This window comes from Mustelus asterias, chromosome 12 (assembly GCF_964213995.1).
Source record: "Mustelus asterias chromosome 12, sMusAst1.hap1.1, whole genome shotgun sequence".
NCBI classification, from domain to species: domain Eukaryota; kingdom Metazoa; phylum Chordata; class Chondrichthyes; order Carcharhiniformes; family Triakidae; genus Mustelus; species Mustelus asterias.
In genome coordinates, this window is record NC_135812.1 from 44,765,195 (window position 1) to 44,784,278 (window position 19,084).

At 44.5% G+C, this 19,084-nt stretch overlaps 1 protein-coding gene across 5 annotated transcripts in view; it reads right to left on the reverse strand.

Moving 5' to 3' along the window:
* rhbdd2 (rhomboid domain containing 2) overlaps positions 1-19,084 on the reverse strand; it is an 87,573-nt gene that overhangs the window by 20,397 nt on the left and 48,092 nt on the right. For 2 of the 5 annotated variants that reach the window (XM_078225142.1, XM_078225144.1), the window contains one exon: positions 2,702-9,088. In XM_078225142.1, the coding sequence (XP_078081268.1) occupies positions 8,476-9,088 (613 nt within the window). In that variant the 3' untranslated portion in view covers positions 2,702-8,475. Of the gene's footprint in view, positions 1-2,701; positions 9,089-19,084 lie in introns of those variants that run through there. The other 3 variants (XM_078225143.1, XR_013499104.1, XR_013499103.1) reach the window with 3 other exon arrangements.

Here is a 19,084-nt window from a genome sequence, read left to right on the forward strand (position 1 = left end):
CCTTCTTTTTTACAGGCACATGCTTGTCCTGTAGCCCTAACAACTGTTCCTTAAAAGACTGCCACATACCAGATGTGGATTTACCCTCAAACAGCCTCTCCCAATCAAGAGCTGCCAATTTCTGCCTGATCCCACTAAAGTTAGCCTTCCCCCAATCCAACACCTTACCCTTGGGACACCACTCATCCTTTTCCATCACTATCCTAAAGCTAACAGAATTGTGGTCACTATTTGCCACATGTTCCCCTACCAAAACTTTGAAGACCTGACCGGGCTCATTCCCCAGTACTAGGTCCAGTATCGCCCCCTCTCTAGTCGGACTGTCTACATATTGTTCCAATGAACCCTCCTGTACACATTTTACAAATTCCTCCCCATCCAGAGTCCCTGCCCTCAGCGATTTCCAGTCTATACCAGGGAAATTGAAGTCTCCCACTACAACAACCCTATTTTTCCTGCACCTATCCAGTATCTCCTGACATATCCATTCTTCCACTTCCCTTGGGCTGTTGGGGGGCCTGTAGTACACCCCCAACATAGTGACTGCGCCTTTCCTGTTTCTAAGCTCCACCCAGAGTGACTCGTTACACGACCCCTCTGAATTGTCCTCCCTCTGCACCGCTGTAATATGCTCTCCAACTAATACCGCTACTCCCCCACCTCTTTTGGCCCCTCCTCTGTCTCGCCTAAAACACTTGTACCCTGGAATATTCAGCTGCCAGTCCTGTCCCTCTTTCAACCAAGTCTCTGTCACCGCAACCACATCCAAATTCCTCGTGCGCATTAAGGCCCCAAGTTCGTCTGTCTTACCTGCTACGCTCCTTGCATTGAAGTATAAGCACTCCAGACCTCCAGGCCCAGTGAGGTCGTCCTCCCCCAGAGTGCTCTTCTTCTTTGCCAGCCTTGTCCCAGCCCCAAGCTCGTCCCCAGCCTCCACACCTGTAGACCTAATATTTTGATCCCCACCCCCCTGCCATACTAGTTTAAACCCCCCCGAACTGCACTAGCAAAGCTCCCAGCCAGGATATTTGTGCCCTTCCAACTTAGTTGTGACCCCTCCCTCTTGTACAGGTGCCATCCTCTCCTGAAAACTTCCCATTGATCTATGAAAATGAAGCCCTCCCTCCTGGACCAGTCCTTTAGCCAGGCATTCATTTGTACCAACTCCCTATTCTTAGCCTCACTGGCACGAGGCATTGGGAGCAGCCCAGAGATGGCCACCCTAGTGACCCTACTTTTTAACCTATTTCCCAACTCCCTGAATTGCTCTCTTAGGATCCCCCTACTTTTCCTATCTACGTCATTTCCACCAATGTGTATAATGACATCCGTTTCTTTATCTTCCCCTTTTAATATGCCTCCTATCCTCTCGGAGACATCCGTGACCCCAGCACCAGGTAGGCAGACTACCATCCTGGAGTCCCGTTCGCACCCACAGAATCGCCTGTCTGTGCCTCTAACTGATGCATCCCCCACCACTATCGCTCTCCTAACCCCTCTCTTCCCTTTCCGGGCCACAGAGCCTGACTGTGTGCCAGTGACCTGGTCACTGTGTCTTTCCACTGGAGAGGCACACTCCACACTATCCAAAACAATATACCTGTTTTGGAGTGGGACAACCACAGGTGACCCCTCTTCTAACTGTTCACTCCCCTCCCCTCTCACACCTGTCACCAAGCCCTTCCTATTTTGAGAGACCGCCACTGGAGTACTCCCTGGTACTTTACCCTTCTGCCCTTTTCTCCTCCTAACTGTGACCCACGTATCTTCCTCCTGATGCCCCGGTGTAACTAGTTGCCTATAACTCCTGTCAATTTTTCTCCCATTTTCCCTGACTAGACTAAGGTCAGCGATCTGCAGCTCCAGTTCCATGACATGGGTAGCATGGTGGCACAGTGGTTAGCATTACTGCCTCACAGCGGCAGGGACCCAGGTTTAATTCCGGCTGCGGGTCACTGTGTGGAGTTTGCACATTCTCCTCGTGTCTGCGCGAGTTTCCTCTGGGTGTTCCGGTTTCCTCCCACAGTCCAAAGATGTGCGGGTTAGGCTGAATGGCTGTGCTGAATTGACCCTAGCAGGGTAAATTTGTGGGGTTATGGGAATAGGGCCTGTGTGGGATTGTGGTCAGTGCAGACTCGATGGGCTGAATGGTCTCCTCCTGCACTGTAGGGATTCTATAACCACATCTGAAAGGTGACCCCTCTGAGCTCTGCAGCAATTCAGTGCTGCATCAGCCCGTAATTCCGTGCCCCACTCACTGGCATGGGATTTGAACCCACAACCTTCAACTCAAGAGTGCTATCACAGATCCACACGAGTATCAAGTGGCTTTCATTTGTATTTCCAATTAGCGAATCTGGCACGGCCAGTGCTGCAGCTAAGCGTGGCAGGGGCACTGGTGATGGTGGAATGGCAGCAGAAGCAACAAGGGGGATAGGGCAATAGTGGAGGGAGCAAGATGTCGGGGCAAGCGTTGATGGGAAAAGTGATGAAAGGCAAGCAAATCAATTTACTCCGAGAATGACAACCCATTACATATTGGAATGATGTTTGGGAACAGATGGAAGGAAGATGTTATTTCAGTATCTGGGAATGCTATTGAGTCGGATTTTGACACACTCTGAGTAGCATGCGAGTTCAAAATGTTCAAATGGCACAAAAATAAAACACATCACAAGGATTTTAATATTTCCCAGTAATCTAATTTTGTAGTTAAAAGCGGTTAATTAAATAATTGAGGACAACAACAACTTGAATTTAAATAGCAACTTTAATATAATAAAATGTCCCAAAGTGCTTCACGGTGGGCGGTTATCAAAGAAAATTCAGTACCAACACAACAAGATACCAGATCAGATGCCCAAAAGCTTGGTTAAAAAGTTTTGAGGAGCATTGTAAAAGTTGTGATACAGAGCAATAATTTGCATGTGTATTGTCTGGCCATGCAAGTTCTCGGAAGATACTGTGCTGGTCTTGCAAGTTCCAGCAAGGCAATTTTCTATGTATTCAAACCAATGAAAGGATTCGGAGAGGATGATGCCACAGTGGCGATGAGGTTAGGGGAAGGCATTCCAGAGCTTAGGGTCTAGGCAACTAAAAACACACCCACCAGAGTTAAAATCAGGCATGTGCAAGAGGCCCTGGATCTCAGAAGGTTATAGGGTGAAAGAGAGTGACAGAGAAGGGAAGGGGCAAGACCATCGAGTGATTAGAAAACAAGGGGGAGAATTTTTAAATGGTGGTTAGCGGACTGGGAGCCAGTGCAGGTCAGCAAACACCCAGGCAAACAGGACCCAGTGTGAGTTTGGTTACGGGCAGCAGAGTTCTGTTTAAATAAATTGGAAGATGGGAATCCAGCCAGGGGAGCTTTGGAATAGTCAAGTCCAGATGTAACAAAGTTATGGATGAAGGTTCCAACAGCAAATGAGCTAAGACAGTGGCAGTGTCAGACAACATTACAGAGGTGGGAGTAAGCAGTACGCTGGTGGAGCATATATGTGGTTGTTATGATCCAACTGGGGCCATGCAAAGCAAATCCCAAAGGGAAGACAAGACTGAGATGAGCTAGAATATTGCTGAAATGTTACCGAAGCTTTCCATCTTGCATTTATCAGGACAAACATCAGAATGTCAAATTTCAAACAATCACAATTGATACTTCAAGAGAAAAAGGTACTGATTGGTTGGCAAGTCAGCTCTGATTGGCAGAGGTATTCATGCTGGAGAAAGGACAATGGGGAACTTTAGGTTCCCCAAGCTCCTGGGTAATTCAAAATGGCGCAAGGCTGGAATATATTCCTTTCGTTTGTAGGGACTGGGTCCGAGAGTATGAATGTACATCACTTCTCAGAAGTGTAAGTGAGCCACGATATGAGCCCACCTGATTACCTTAAACTGATTGCTAGTGTAGCTATTGGCACACTCAGGATTGTCCAACAAGTGCTGCCCAATCGCAGAATCACATCAAACAACTATTTTATTTTGGATGAAACAAGTGAGTTAGAATCCTGACAGTGCAGGAGGCCATTCAGGCCATCGAGTCTGCACCGACTCTCTGAAAGAGCATCTTACCCAGACCCACCCCATCGCCATAACCCCACATATTACCTCGCTGATCCCCTTAACCTGTACCAAGAGCAATTTAGCAAGGCCAATCCACCTAACCCGCACATCTTTGGACTGTGGGAGGAACAAAATGATGTCAACAAAACGAAGGAGATTGTCATCGACCTCAGGAAGTATAAAGGAGAACATGTCCCTGTCTACAGAAGTAGAAAGGGTCGAGAGCTTCAAGTTTTTAGGTGTCCAGATCACCAACGACCTGTTCTGGTTCCCCCATGCCAACACTATAGTTAAGAAGGCCCACCAACACCTCTACTTTCTCAGAAGACTAAGGAAATTTGGCATGTCAGCCAATTTTTACAGATGCACCATAGAAAGCATTCTTTCTGGTTATTCACAGCTCTGCCCAAGACAAAAGGTCGTGAATGTAGCCCAATCCACCATGCAAACCAGCCTGCCATCCATTGACTCCATCTACACTTCCCGCTGCCTCGGCAAAGCAATCAGTATAATCAAGGACCCCATGCACCCCTGGACATTCTCTCTTCCACCTTCTTCCGTCGGGAAAAAGATACAAAAGTCTGAGGTCACGTACCAACCAACTCAAGAACAGCTTCTTCCCTGCTGCCATCAGACTTTTGAATGGACCTACCTCGCATTAAGTTGATCTTTCTCTCCACCCTAGCTATGACTGTGACACTACATTCTGCACTCTCTCGTTTCCTTCTCTATGAACGGTATGCTTTGTCTGTATAGCGCGCAAGAAATAATACTTTTCACTGTATGTTAATACATGTGACAATAATAAATCAAATCAAATCAAAATCAAAAACCGGAGCACCCGGAGGAAACTCACACAGACACGGGAAACATGTGCAAACTCCACACAGACAGGCCTGAATCGAACTTGGGTCCCTGGTGCTATGAGGCAGCAGTGCTAAGAAACTGTGCCACTGTGTTGCCCAAGTGCATTGCAGATTGAATACAGTTTGTACTCTGCCTATTATGAACAACCAAAGAAACATTCTGTTTGATCCAATGAGTCAACTCACTGGGATGTACAACCTCCATAAATGGCATCGCACTGGCAGAGAATTTCATACATGACATTACTCAACTGTGTGGTAAGTGGAATGTATTTTTGGAATGTGGGTAGCATAGATGGAGGAAATATCTGCTCATGCAATACTGGACATAGATTTGATTTGATTTATTGTCACATGTATTGGCATACAGTGAAAAGTATTGTTTCTTGCGTGCTATACAGACAAAACATACCGTTCATAGAGAAGGAAAGGAGAGAGTACAGAATGTAGTGTTAGAACGTAGAACATGCAGTGTGACAAATCAGGGCTGTGGAGAGATTGAGAGAAGTGGTGATTAGTTAGAGCTGGGTGTTATCAGTGAAAGATTCAATGTAAAAAAAAATTTGCACGGCCTAGTCAACTTCTTTTCAAGCCTTTATCTTTATGGCCTACCCAGGACCGTACCATTGAACCTCAAGAGATGTGATCAACACCCCCATTTCTGTTAATTGCCAGATAGCCGAAGTTAATAATACAAACTGGTCATGTTCCAACTTCAGATTCCTTCACCAATGAGACATCAGCACATTTTCAAGCCCCAAATTCAGCAAACAAATGAGAAGTATAACTGGACGTGGAAGTACAACCATAATTGCCCATTAGTCACGTAGAAGTCACAAATAGTTGGCAGAATTTTGTTCTAAACAAATTGCACTTTAATTCCCTTCTTCACAATGACATTGGCTTCTGCTCCAATCCATACACATGCAGAATTCTCTAACTGAAGTCGGGGGGGGGGGGGGGGGGGGAGATCTGAGGGTTTCCAGGTATAAAACGGTCCTATTTAAAAACACTTAAGGTCCAAATTGTGAATTTCTAACACTAGGATCCTCAGTTTTGCTTGACCTAGCAAGGTACAAATAACAAAAACAAGTTGATTGATGGCCCTGTGGAGGAAAGAGGGGGTGTTATGGGGCGTTGCATTTGGACAAACAAAAAACAAAAATGGGGCAAGATGGAAGGGAAAGTTCACAGGGCCATCTGTCACTCGTTAAGTTTCACTGAGCACTGACCTTTGTTCTGTTAACACATTCTGCTATCTTACCTTTATGCCTCTATCAGCACCTACTTCAGTCCTTAATGCCACCATGAACACATCTTTGTCTTGAGTCCATGACATCTTTGTCACTTCCTCCTTAGCTCTGACCTATTCCTGACCTTCTATTCTGCTCCACCCCCTCTCTCTAACTATATAATCCATCACATTTTTACCCCTCTGCAGTTTCCGAGAAGACTTGAAACATTAACTTTGCTTATCTCTCTACAGGTGCTGCCAGGCCTGCTGAGTTTATCCAGCACTTTGTGGTTTTATTTAAGGTACAAATAACTAGTATGCATGAATCAAGCGGAATTTATTAAACAAGATTTTACATAAAAATTAACACAAAGCAGTGAAGACAACATGGAAGTTCTTCATCCTCAAGTTCCTTGGAGTCCTTGAGGGTTGCCAGTCAGACAGTATCTCGCTCTCTCTCTCTGTTTTTAACGTGACGCAGAACTATGTCCAGAAGAGTCATACTCCACCTCTAACTGCGGCCATAAGGGCTAAAAATAAATATCCATCCCTTGTTTCCTTACACCCCTCACAGTTTACATTCCATTACAAAGAAGGAAGACATTTCCTTTGGATACAATAGTCACAAACAACGTCAACATATTTGAATCCATTCCCACAAATAACAAAACCATTACAAACACTTTGCATCATAATATCAGAAAATAAAGGTTTCCTTCTGGTACAGACGAATCAATGGTTTGTTTAAATATAAGGTGTCATTCTAAGAAAAAGCTGCTTTTAGCCATGTCTTCAAACAGAGCGACAGAATATGACACTCAGCCAACTCAAATCATAAAACAATTCAATGTAATTTCTCACCAACACCAGCTACAGAGAATCCCAACTGCCTTGACTGTCCATTATCTCACTAGCAGAAATTTAAACTGAATCATTTAAAAAGTAAAGGGATAAAACCCACAGACCTTACAGACCCATAACCAACCCTAAAATTAAGCAGAACTATCAAGATCTTACAGCATAAGACAAGTGACATGTTCACATACTCTTACCAATCCTCGTCTACGACAAGGTGCATCAACAGCAACTCACGATAACTCACCCTCTCGTTTCCTCCTCTCACAATTGGGTGAGTTCTGTCAGACCCTTGTCTTGCACATGTACATTAGTTTAATGGGGCACGGTAGCACAGTGATAGCATTGCTGCTTCACAGCGCCAAGGACCCAGGTTCAATTCCAACATCGGGACACTGTCTGTGTGGAGTCTGCATGTGTGGGTTTCCTCCGGGTGCTCTGGTTTCCTCCCACAGTCCAAAGAAGTGTGGGTTAAGTGGATTGGCTATGCTAAATTGACCCTAGTGTCAAAGGAATAAGCAGAGTAAATGAGGGTTACAGGAATAGAATAGGGCCTGGGTGGGATTGTGGTCGGTACAGACTCGATGGGCCGAATGGCCTCCTTCCATACTGTAGGGATTCTATGAAATCCCAGCCACTGCTTTCTACCTTTGGCAATTGAAGGCTTGGCTAATATTAGACTTGACAAAAGTTGAAACATATAGTCCTGGGGCTCTCCACGACTGCTTTCTCTGCCATTCTGTAACTCGTATGGCTGGCCAACATTTCTTTAATCTTGTTTCTTACACTTACATCTTGTAAGTAGCCTGACAAAACACTCAAAGTTGCTGCTCAACAGTGCAAGTCAGGTTCAAACATGCAGCATTGCTGGGACTCAAGACCACCTGGGTTGGAGATTCGTCCTTGTCCGAACAACTGATATTTGTTCATTGGCATATTCATTGAATACAAAATGAGCCAGTTCATGTACTTCAACTGCTCCATTATCCTAGTTGTACTAATGTTGACCTATAGGCACTGCCAGGTGACATTGAAATGGACAATGTAACAGGGTAAAGTCAGGCTCTAAAATTCTATGATACTCTGCAACCACAAACAATGCTCCAATCCATGCAACCTGTCCTAATGAGCAATGATTATAATGCAAATACAAACAAGGAATTGATTGTTAAACTTACTAAAAAATGAAAACTATTGAAAATATGACAAGATTTTTAATAGCAATATTTGGTACAAACATAGTTGTACGTTTTCAAATCTTTCATTCACGCAATGCGCAATTTTCTACTATCCCACCCTTGAACCAGCACTTGGGAACTTCAATGTTTCTTATTATCTGAAAACCAGTCATCAAAAAATAAAATGGTATCTTTGGCAGAATATTGTGTTCTATGATGATGGCATAACATCTGTATGTTGTGCAGAGGCCTGTGCCAGTAAAGGACCAGAGAGTAGAATCTAGTTCATGACGACAGAACAGGAACCTTCAACATCTTTTGTAACAGCAGGGTTCTGATAGTAACTCTGTTGGAGCACAGGAGAATTAAATGGTGCCTTTCCAGCATATTGATAATCATGTTTGCGGTCACAAGTTTGTGCCTGCCCAGGATTATGTCCAAGATCGTGGCTGTGCCCATGCCCAGATGGGTGTCCAAGATCATGGCTGTGCCCGTGTCCAGGTGAGTGTCCAAGATCGTGGCTGTGCCCATGCCCAGATGGGTGTCCAAGATCATGGCTGTGCCCATGTCCAGATGTGTGTCCAAGATCGTGGCTATGCCCATGTCCAGATGTATGTCCAAGATCGTGGCTATGCCCGTGTGCAGATGTGTGCCCAACAAAATGGTCGTGTCCACGTTGTGATATGTAACCGAGATCATGGCTGTGTCCAGGTCCAACATCATATTTAAGGCTCGGAGCAGATGCAACACCATAATTGAAAGGTTGTTGATGACCGGGTCCGAACCAATGTATCTGTTCGTTTGCATGCTGTGAATATTGGTAGTAATGGGAATCAGTGGCTGAAGGAAAGTAATATGTTTGAGTAGGATAGGACCCTGGTTTAGGATTGCACCTAAAATAAAGAGAAAAAAATGTTGAACTGCGGTATATACATATTTATCCAGCAAACATTGTCTGCAAATACGCAAGCCAACATCATGTTTAGTTTTGGTGTGAAGTTGTAGAAAATGACATGAATCACAATATCCAGGATCAATGCCAACGGGCTATTAAAAAAAAACATTTTTCATTTGCAAGAAACTAGTTCCTAATGTAACACTTTCCATTCCAATCGCACCAAGTATCCCATATATGGTTGGATGGTGCAGGAATGTTTGGCAACAGCTACCCCAGTGAAAATATATACAGGCAAGTACATTCTAAACCTCTGTGTTGTATAAACACTGAATAAATTGCTGGAGCTGTGCAAGGCAAATGACAAGCAGTCAGAAATCACATCAACCAATGTCCAAATAGTGAATGCACCCAAATTGAATCCTTCAGACGCTTGTCAGATTCTGAAGCAGTTATTTTGCAATATGCATTAAAAACCAACAAGATTTTACAGTGATACGGTCCAATTATAACTTCCAAAATTAACCCTGTGCTCCCCCTTTCAGGCATCTCCTTGACCTATAGGATGAAGCTTCAATATGTAAACTTGTGTTGCTCCCAGCAGATTCAATTATCATAGAACCTTAATGTCACGATGGACAGCATGGGATTAAAATACACAAGTTCATGTCACGTGTATGGGAAAACATAAATCCAATTGAAGAAACTAATGTCCGGCATGTCCAGCTGTGAAGCTAATAAAACTTTGGGAAATTTACCAAAGGCTGATTAATAAAGTCAGTAGATGCAACATTTAGAACCTAGGAGTGTTCCAGTTCCATGCCAAGTTAGCTGACCTCAGGTAGGTCAGAATGGAGCAGTCATCTTTGGTTAGTGCTGAGAAAATTGGGCAGACTCTGGCATTACAGGCTGGAAGCGAACATGTCGGGAATGAATGAAGGCCTGACTAGAATATTGCTGAAAAGAGAGACATGTTTTTCATCTTGAACTCATCAGAATGTCAAATTTCAAACTATCACAACAATTTGGACCACAGGAGAAAACGATGCTGATTGGTTGGCAAGTCAGCTCTAGTTGACTGAAATCTTGCAATGGAGAAAGGGCAACAAGAAAATACAGACTCCCCAAGTTCCTGCTAATTCAAAAATGGCACGATGCTTGAACATATTCCTTTTGTTTGCAAAGAGCAGGCCACTGTATATGGATGTACATTGCTTCTCGCAAGTGTAGATGACCCATGTTATGAGCTTGACTGATTATCTTAAATTGGTTGTTAGTGTAGGTATTAGTGCCCTCAGGATTGTTTAGCAAGTGCTGCCCAATTACAGAATCACATCTAATAGAAGTTTTGTTTTGGATTTTGTAAGTGTGGGTTGGTTGAGGATGGTTTGTAAACAACTGAATAGCCTGTTAATGTGCAGTGTCATGCATGGAGCGTAACAAGTTAGCTGCGGTTGCTGTGAAACACAAAGTCAACACGTTCAGAAGAGATGATTTTTAAAAATTCAAAAAATCACGCAGAAGTTAATCGACAAATTTTAGAAGTGCATTTTATTTTTATGGATGTTATTAAAATAAGTCAGTTAGAACATTCTATATATAATTACCTAAGTTTATCACTTTTTCATGACATCTTCTGAATTCAAAATATGGCAAAGTTTATTAAACTGTTCTCCTCGATGGAACTGAGAGTTGGATCCTGATTTCCTAGTTTCAGCAGAATGTAATTCAGCTCCAAAAGGGGATGGGTGTAAGAGAGGGCAGAATTATATTGCCCCCTTATGCCAGCGGGATTTCTGAGTGGCTCAGTGTGTTTTCCAACCGCACGGTAAAATTCCTAAAAGTATCCCTCTATTTTACACAGCGAGTTGCTCCAGAGTCCATCGACTTTAGCAGGAATGGAAAATCCTGTCGGCATAAGGGACTGTAAAATTCCATCCCTGTAGGTTTTCCGAGAATTAGATGCAACAACGACACAATAGTTGTGTTCATGGTAAGGCCCACAACGTTGAAGAGAGGGAACACAATACAGCATAGTTTGCAGCACGGTGGCACAGTGGTTAGCACTGCTGCCTCACAGCGCCAGGGACCCAGGTTCAATTCTGGCCTTGGGTCACTGTCTGTGTGGAGTTTGCACATTTTCCCCATGTCTGTGTGGGTTTCATCCGGGTGCTCTGGTTTCCTCCCGCAGTCCAAAGATGTGTAGATTAGGTGGATTGGCCATGCTAAATTGACCCTTGGTGCCCCAAGATATGTAGGTTAAGGGGATTAGCAGGGTAAACATGTGGGGTTACAGGGGTAGGGCCTGGGTGGGATGCTCTGTCAGAGAGTCAGTGCAGACACGATGGGTCGAATGCTCTCCTTCTGCAATGTGGGGATTCTACGAATCGTAACTTTTCAGGACTTAGAAACATGATGCAGGAGTAGGCCATTCGGCCCTTCGATCCTGCTCCGCCATTCATCTTGATCATGGCTGATCATAGAATATAATATCCTGATCTTCCTTCCTCCCATTTCCCTTTAGCTCTAATTTCTTCTTGAAATCAGACGTTTTGGCCTCAACTACATTCTGTGGCTGTGAATTCCACACATTCACCACTCTCTGCGTGAAGAAATTTCTCCTCACCTCAGTTCTAAAAGGTTTACCCCTTATCCTCAAACGATGACCCCTAGTTCTGGACTCCTCCACCATTGGGAACATTCTTCCTGAATCTACCCTGTCTCACCTTGTTAGAATTTTATAAGATCCTATGAGATCCCCTCTCGCTCTTCTGAACTCCAGTGCATATAGTCCTAACCGACTTAGTCTCTCCTCATATGACAGATCTGCCATCCCAGGAATCAGCCTGGTAAACCTTCTCTGCACTCCCTCTATAGCAAGGACATCCTTCCTCAGATAAGGGCACCAAAACTGCACACAAAACTTGATGTGGCCTATCCCCATACTCAAAACCCTTGCTATGAAAGCCAACATATCATTTGCCTTCTTTACTGCCTGCTGTACCTACTTTCAGCATTTTGGGGGGATGAAGAGAAAACTAGAGGCGGTTGATTCAGAACACATTCTTAAAAGGAAGCAAAGTGGAGGATAGAAGGATACTTTGAGGATGTTGCAGAAAACGCAGAGTAGTTGTACAACATTTGAAGAAGAAATGCAAAAGGGAAAGAAAGAATCGATTCTTACATCCACTCAATAAGTTGCTGTATTTCAGGTGTTGTACATCACAATAAAGTGGCGTGCCCAGGGATCACACTGCATCCTGAAATCTATTAGTGATTGCAAAGCGATGATATAAAGGAAGAAATCTGATGTTTTAATTACTCGATAGGTAGTGATAACAAGTCCATCATCTAAATGGTTCACATGGACAATGGTATCGGAGAGCTGCGGTCTCCTCGTGTGGTTCAGTATCATAATGCTCCTGTGAAGCATCCTGGGATGTTTCATTATATTAAACATGCTTTATAAATATAAGCTGCATCTGTTGATGGAACCTCAACCACAGGAGTGACAGACAAGTGGGTTTAGGACAGTGTGCTGTTGACAGTACATGTCAACACACTATTCACCCGAGGATGATGTTAATCTTGAAGTTGTTCCAGGAAATTGTCCATTCTTGTTGTAATACCTATGGTGAGTCTTCATCAAAGGTTTTTATTTCATTCTGACTCGCCATTGTTAGATGGAAAGATTAGTGGCCATGTTGAGATTGCAGCAAGTTTATTAATGGCAATGGACAACCGATGAGGTGAAATAGGACGGGAAAATGTGCCACAGAGCCCTCAACTAAATGAGCCACTCAATTAAATCAAAGAGAAGTCTGACAGACTGGCTAGAAGTCTACCATGGGGATCCATCGGCAGAAAATAATCTGTCAAATGTGAGGTTAAGACGTGTTAAACAGTGAAAGTCTTGAAGATTATTTTTAAACCGTGGAGTGGATTCTGTGATGAGCAAGTAGCTACAGAATTAGTCTACTTTTTACAATAATGCCACGTTGACAGGACGTGACTGGTGTGTATGTTACAATTCAGGCCACTTCCCAATACATCTCTCATAAAAATACAGAAAATGGTGGAAACATTTGACAGAGGAATTTGTGCAATTAAAACATCGATGAAAGGTTAGTGACCCTAACCCTGTTTCTTTCTTCATAGATGCCGCCTGATCTGCTGAGTGTTTCCAAGGTTTTCTCTTTTTTTAAACAAAAAACAGGTTTCCAGCTTCTGCAGTACTTTGGCTTTTGTTTCCAAATATTCCTCAATTGTGTTCTTTATGAAAGCCAGTTTCTACGACCATACAAGCAGGAGTAGGCCGTTCAAACCCTTGAGCACGTTCCGTCATTCAATTTGATTGTGGGTCCAGCTACTTCATGCCCCCTTTCATGGTTCCCTCAGGCCCCATCCCCTTGGCACTGCCCTGCATCCAAAGGTGCCCAACATGGGCATTGCTGGGGTGCCAGGTTGGCACTACCAGGTGTTCACCGCCAAGCCATGTCCCTGGCCACCTGGGGGCTTCAATGGTTTCCTAGTCCCCCGGCATGGCCTTCAGGCCTGGTCTCCATTTGTGGAGATCAGCAATGATTCTCGCTGGGTTCCCTCTGCACCAGAGGGTCAAAGAATCCCGGACGCAGGGAGAATCTGGATTGAAACTGACTGAGCATATTTAAATACTTATTTAGATATGCTCACTGAGCGGGAACCAGATCACATCCAGGTGCGGTGGCTGGGAGAATTCCAACAGGGATTTGCGCAGGCGCTAAACGTGCTAGGCCTCTCGACTGCGATTCTCCGAACCCGCGCCACCCCAATGCAAACTACGCCGGGCGTGACGTGGCCACAGAATCACAGACACGGTCTTTGTTTGCACTTGGCGGCACAGTGGCACAGTGGTTAACATTGCTGTCAAACAGCGTCAGGGACCCAGGTTCAATTCAGGCCTCGGGTCACTGTCTGTGTGGAGTTTGTACATTCTCACCATGTCTGTGTGGGTTTCCTCCGGGTGCTCGGGTTTCCTCCCACAGTCCGAAGATGTGCGGGTTAGATTGATTGGCCACACTAAATTGTCTTTTAGCGTCAGGGATAAATATGTGGAGTTACGGGAATAAGGTCTGGGTGGGTTTGTGGTTGGTGCAAACCTGATGGGCTGAATGGCCTCCTTCTTCACTGTAGGGATTCTATGATTCTATAAAAACTCAATTTTCTCACCCTCTCCCTCACTGGTTACCATTAAAAGATTGTACCAATCTGTACCTAATCTCAGTGCCCAATTGATTATAAGCTGAGTTTCCACCTTCATACCCTTTCCGTCACAGAGATCACCTCATTCCATGTCCATAAGAACAGGAGTAGGCCATTCAGCCCATCGATCCTGCTCTGCCATTTAATTTGATCATGGCTGATTGGATATGTCAGTGCATTTTACACCCGCTATCCCCATAACCCTTTCATTATTGTTAATCAGAAATCTATCAATCTCTACCTTAAACATACTCAATGACTGAGCTTCCACAGTCCTCTGGGGTAGAGAATTCCAAAGATTCACAACCCTCTACGTAATGAAATTTCTCCTCAACTCGATCCTAAGTGGCTTGCCCTTGATTTTGAAATTGTGCCCGATTCTAGATTCCCCCCAACCATGGGAAACATCTTCCCTGCATCTACCCTGTCTATTCATAGAATTATAGGATGTACAGCACGGAGACAGGCCCTTCGGCCCAAACTGGTCCATGCCAACCAAAAAGCTCATCTAAGTTAACCCCATTTGCCTGCATTTGGCCCATATACCTCTAAACTTTTCCTATCCACGTGTCGCTCCTAATGCCTTTTAAATGTTATCAATGTCCCTGTCTGAACCACTTCCTCCAGCAGCTCATTGCATAATTTCATTCCTTTCAACATCTTGTGATTTCCCCATTTCCACAACCGTTTCAGCCCTTCTGATGCTGAAACTATCTCCTTTGTTTTTGGTTTCCTCCAGACTCCATCACCCCAGTGCTCCCCTGACCAGTCGACCAGCTTCCATAGTCCGTAAACTTGAGCTCACCCAGAACTCGGTTGCCTGTATCCGAACACACAACCAAGCCTGTTTACCCCTGTGCTCGCTGGCTGACATTGCTGCTCACTCCGCTAATGCCTGGATTGAAAGATTCTCACCTTCAACCTCAGATGGCTCCATAGCCTCATCCTTCCTTTCCTCTGTAACCTCTTGCAGTATACACCCCACAAGGTGGCACAGTGGTTAGCACTAGTGCCTTACAGTGACAGGGACCTGGGTTCAATTCCAGTCTCGGGTGATTGTGTGGGGTTTGCACGTTTTCTGAGTGGGTTTCCTCCGGGTGCTCCGGTTTCCTCCAAAGATATGCAGGTTAGGTGGATTGGCCATACTAAATTGCTCCTTAGTGTCCAAAAATGTGCAGGTTAGATGGATCGACCATGGTAAATGCACGGGGTTACAGGGATGGGTGGAGTGGTGGGATGATTCTTTCAAAGAGTCGGTGCAGACGCAATGGGCCGGATGGCCTCTTTCTGCACTATATGGTTCTAACTCAGTGCCCCCACCCCACCCCCCCCAACCACAATCTGACCTCTTCTGTATCACCCCCCCCCCCCCCCCCCCCCCCACCGCACTGGCAGTCTTGCCATCAGTCATCTGAGCCTTATTTTCAGAAATTTCCTCCCTAAAACCCAAATGTCCCTTGAAACCTACTGCTTTGATTAAATAGGGATATTCCTTAATCAGTGTCAATCTTTGGCTGATTACTCCCCAGTGAAGTGTCTTTACATTAGAGGCAGTATATAAATCCAAGTTATTTTTGTTACTGCCAATTACAGTTAAATTAAGAAATTGGAAAGTGGGTAATCAAACTTATGAAGAGTTGAAATATGCAGAATTTCCATAATTTGAAACAGAAAGGATCTGCTCCACAGATTTTGCAATCAAATCAACTACTTGGTCTTGGAATAACTTGCTCCTTACAAGAGACTCAGGTTTTTCATCTTAAATATAATTATTATAACTGAGTAAATTAAATATGGAACAATCCTTACCCTCTGTAACCTAGTTAATAAAACAAAACTAGCTGCAGGCTTTCGCATCATGTAGATGTTAGGCACTAGACGTCTAATAAATCATCAATGGCATGGAAAACATATGTGCCCTTTTGAAAGAGCTTCTGTGAATAATTGTAATCTCTCAAGCATTCAGCCATCACATTTGGAGAACTTGTTGGTTCTATATATATTTTGAAAAAACAGGCTCTGAAGAAGGCAGGTGGGATTAGTCTATAGGACCAATATACACAGGGGAGATGCCATACAGAGCTTCTTTGATGGGAGATTTGGACAGAAATAATGAGCACCACTAAACAAACATTGTTCAACCTTGTGTTCAGAGGATGCCAGCTGGTCTGTGACAATGTCACATCTGAAAATAATCCATCAAAGACCCAAGCGAACAAAACTGATGCTCGAAGCAACTAGGATTTTACTACTGTGCTGGCATTGGGCATTTTTGAACTGAGAGTCAGAGGTTTCCAGCATGGAAACAGGCCCTTCTGCCCAACTTGTCCATGCCGCCCTTTTTGTTAAGCACTAAGCTGGACCCAATTGCCCGCGTTTGGCCCGTATCATCTTACCCAGGTAACTATCCAAATGCTTTTTAGAAGACAAAATTGTACCCGCCTCTACTACTACCTCTGGCAGCTCGTTCCATACTCACCACCATCTGTATGAAAAAACTGCCCCTCTGGACCCTTTTGTATCTCTCCCCTCTCACCTTAAACCTGTGCCCTCTAGTTTTAGACTCCCCTACCTTTGGGTAAAGATGTTGACTATCTACCTTATCTATGCCCCTCATTGTTTTATAGACCTCTAATAAGATCACCCTAAACTTCCTACGCTCCAGGGAAAAAAGTCCCAGACTATCCAGCCTCTCCTTATAACTCAAAACCATCAAGTCCTGGTAGCATCCTAGTAAATATTTTCTAAACTCTTTCTAGTTTAATAATATCCTTTCTATACAATGGTGACAAGAACTGTGCACAGTATTCCAAGTGTGGCCTTACCAATGTCTTGTACAACTTCAACAAGATTTCCCAACTCCTGTATTCAATGTTCTGACCAATGAAACCAAGCATGCTGAATGCCTTCTTCACCACCCAGTCAACCTGTGACTCCACTTTCAAGGAGCTATGAACTTGTACCCCTAGATCTCTTTGTTCTATCACTCTCCCCAACGTCATAACATTAACTAAGTCCTGCCCTGGTTCAATCTACCAAAATGCATCATCTCGCATTTATCTAAATTAAACTCCATCTGCCATTCATCAGCCCACTGGCCCAATCGATCAAGATCCCGTTGCAATCCTAAGTAACCTTCTTCACTGTTCACTATGCCACCAATCTTGGTGTCATCAGCAAACGTACTAACTATGCCTCCTAAATTCTCATCCAAATCATTAATATAAATGACAAATAACAGTGGGCCCAGCACTGACCCCTGAGGGACACCACTGGTTACAGGCCTCCAGTTTGAAAAACAACCCTCTGCAACCACCCTCTATCTTCTGTCATCAAGTCAATTTTGTATCCAATTGGCTACCTCACCCTGGATCCCGTGAGATTTAACCTTGTGCAACAACCTACCATGCGGTACATAGAATCATAGAATCATAGAAACCCTACAGTGCAGAAGGAGGCCATTCGGCCCATCGAGTCTGCACCGACCACAATCCCACCCAGGCCCTACCCCCACATATTTACCCGCTAATCCCTCTAACCTATGCATCTCAGGACTCTAAGGGGCAATTTTTAACCTGGCCAATCAACCTAACCCACACATCTTTGGACTGTGGGAGGAAACCGGAGCACCCGGAGGAAGCCCACGCAGACACGAGGAGAATGTGCAAACTCCACACAGACAGTGACCCGAGCCAGGAATCGAACCCGGGACCCTGGAGCTGTGAAGCAGCAGTGCTAACCACTGTGCTACCGTACCTTGTCAAAGACTTTGCTAAAGTCCATGTAGATAATATCGACTGAACTGCTCTCACCCACCTTCTTGGTTATCCCTTCAAAAAACTCAATCCAATTCGAGACATGATTTTCCACTCACAAAGCCATGCTGACTGTCCCTAATCAGTCCTTGCCTCTCTAAATGCCTGTAGATCCTGTCTCTCAAAATACCTTCTCACAACTTCCCTACTACAGATGTTAGGCTCACCGACCTGTAGTTCCCAGGCTTTTCCCTGCAGGCCTTCTTAAACAAAGGCACAATATTTGCCACCCTCCAATCTTTAGGCACCTCACCTGTGGCTGTCGATGATTCAAATATCTCTGCTAGGGGACCTGCAATTTCCTCCCTAGCCACCCACAGTGTCCTGGGATACACGTCATCAGGTCCCGGGGATTTACATTTTAGAAGTTAGATTCTGTTTATAAAGGGTTAACTCCCAAGGCTGTACACAGTATTTCTAAATGTTAGGCAGTGGTTTGGAGTCGGAATTGGCGGAAGGAGGTTGTAGTGTGCAATCTGAAGCATTTCGTGCTAATGTGGGAAAATGGCTCCCTCGCCACACCAGAGCGCCCATTCCATTTGTCCCTGGAACGCTCGGCAAAGGCCACTGCTGGGGAGCCTCGTGCTCACATGTCAAAGGGCAGTCGCTACAATTGGCAGCTCACTGGACCACAAGAACAGAAGAAATAGGAGCAACAATAGGCCATTTAGCCCTTCAAGCCTTTTCCGCCATTTAATGCCATCAAAGCCTCCATTTTTCTGCCTGCCCCTCCCTTGTCAATCAAAAATCTGTTGGACTCAGCCTTGAATATATTCAATGACCCAGCCCCCCCTGACCTCTGAGGAAGAGAATTCCAAAGACCTTCTGAAAAAAGAAATTCTTCCTCATCACAAACTTAATTTGGAAACTCCTTAGTTATAGATTCCCTCAGGAGGGGAACTATCCTCTCATCAACTACCCCGCCCTTAGAATATACT